General features: G+C 51.0%; 1 protein-coding gene across 1 annotated transcript in view; it reads left to right on the plus strand.

Annotated features, from left to right (window-relative positions):
* Positions 1-259, plus strand: part of LOC119589213 (bestrophin-1-like) — a gene marked incomplete in the record, with an annotated part of 39481 nt that overhangs the window by 36345 nt on the left and 2877 nt on the right. Inside the window, 1 exon segment of the mRNA XM_037937812.1 lies at positions 23-256. Within this exon segment, the coding sequence (XP_037793740.1) occupies positions 23-256 (234 nt within the window).

Consider the following 259-nt stretch of genomic DNA (forward strand, 5'->3'; position numbering starts at 1 on the left):
CTAATTATCATTTTCCCACCAGGTCGTCACCCTGGCTGTGTATTCCTTCTGCCTCGGCACCGTCATGGGGAGGCAATTTCTGGACCCCAAGCTACAGATTCCAGACCACGATATCGACTTCTACGTGCCGGTGTTCACGTACCTACAGTTCTTCTTCTACATGGGGTGGTTGAAGGTTGCCGAGACGCTGGTCAATCCTTTCGGTGAAGATGACGATGATTTCGAGATCAATTGGCTGGTGGATAGGAACCTCCAGGTA

Source organism: Penaeus monodon, chromosome 25, assembly GCF_015228065.2.
Source record: "Penaeus monodon isolate SGIC_2016 chromosome 25, NSTDA_Pmon_1, whole genome shotgun sequence".
In the NCBI taxonomy this organism is placed as follows: Eukaryota; Metazoa; Arthropoda; class Malacostraca; order Decapoda; family Penaeidae; genus Penaeus; species Penaeus monodon.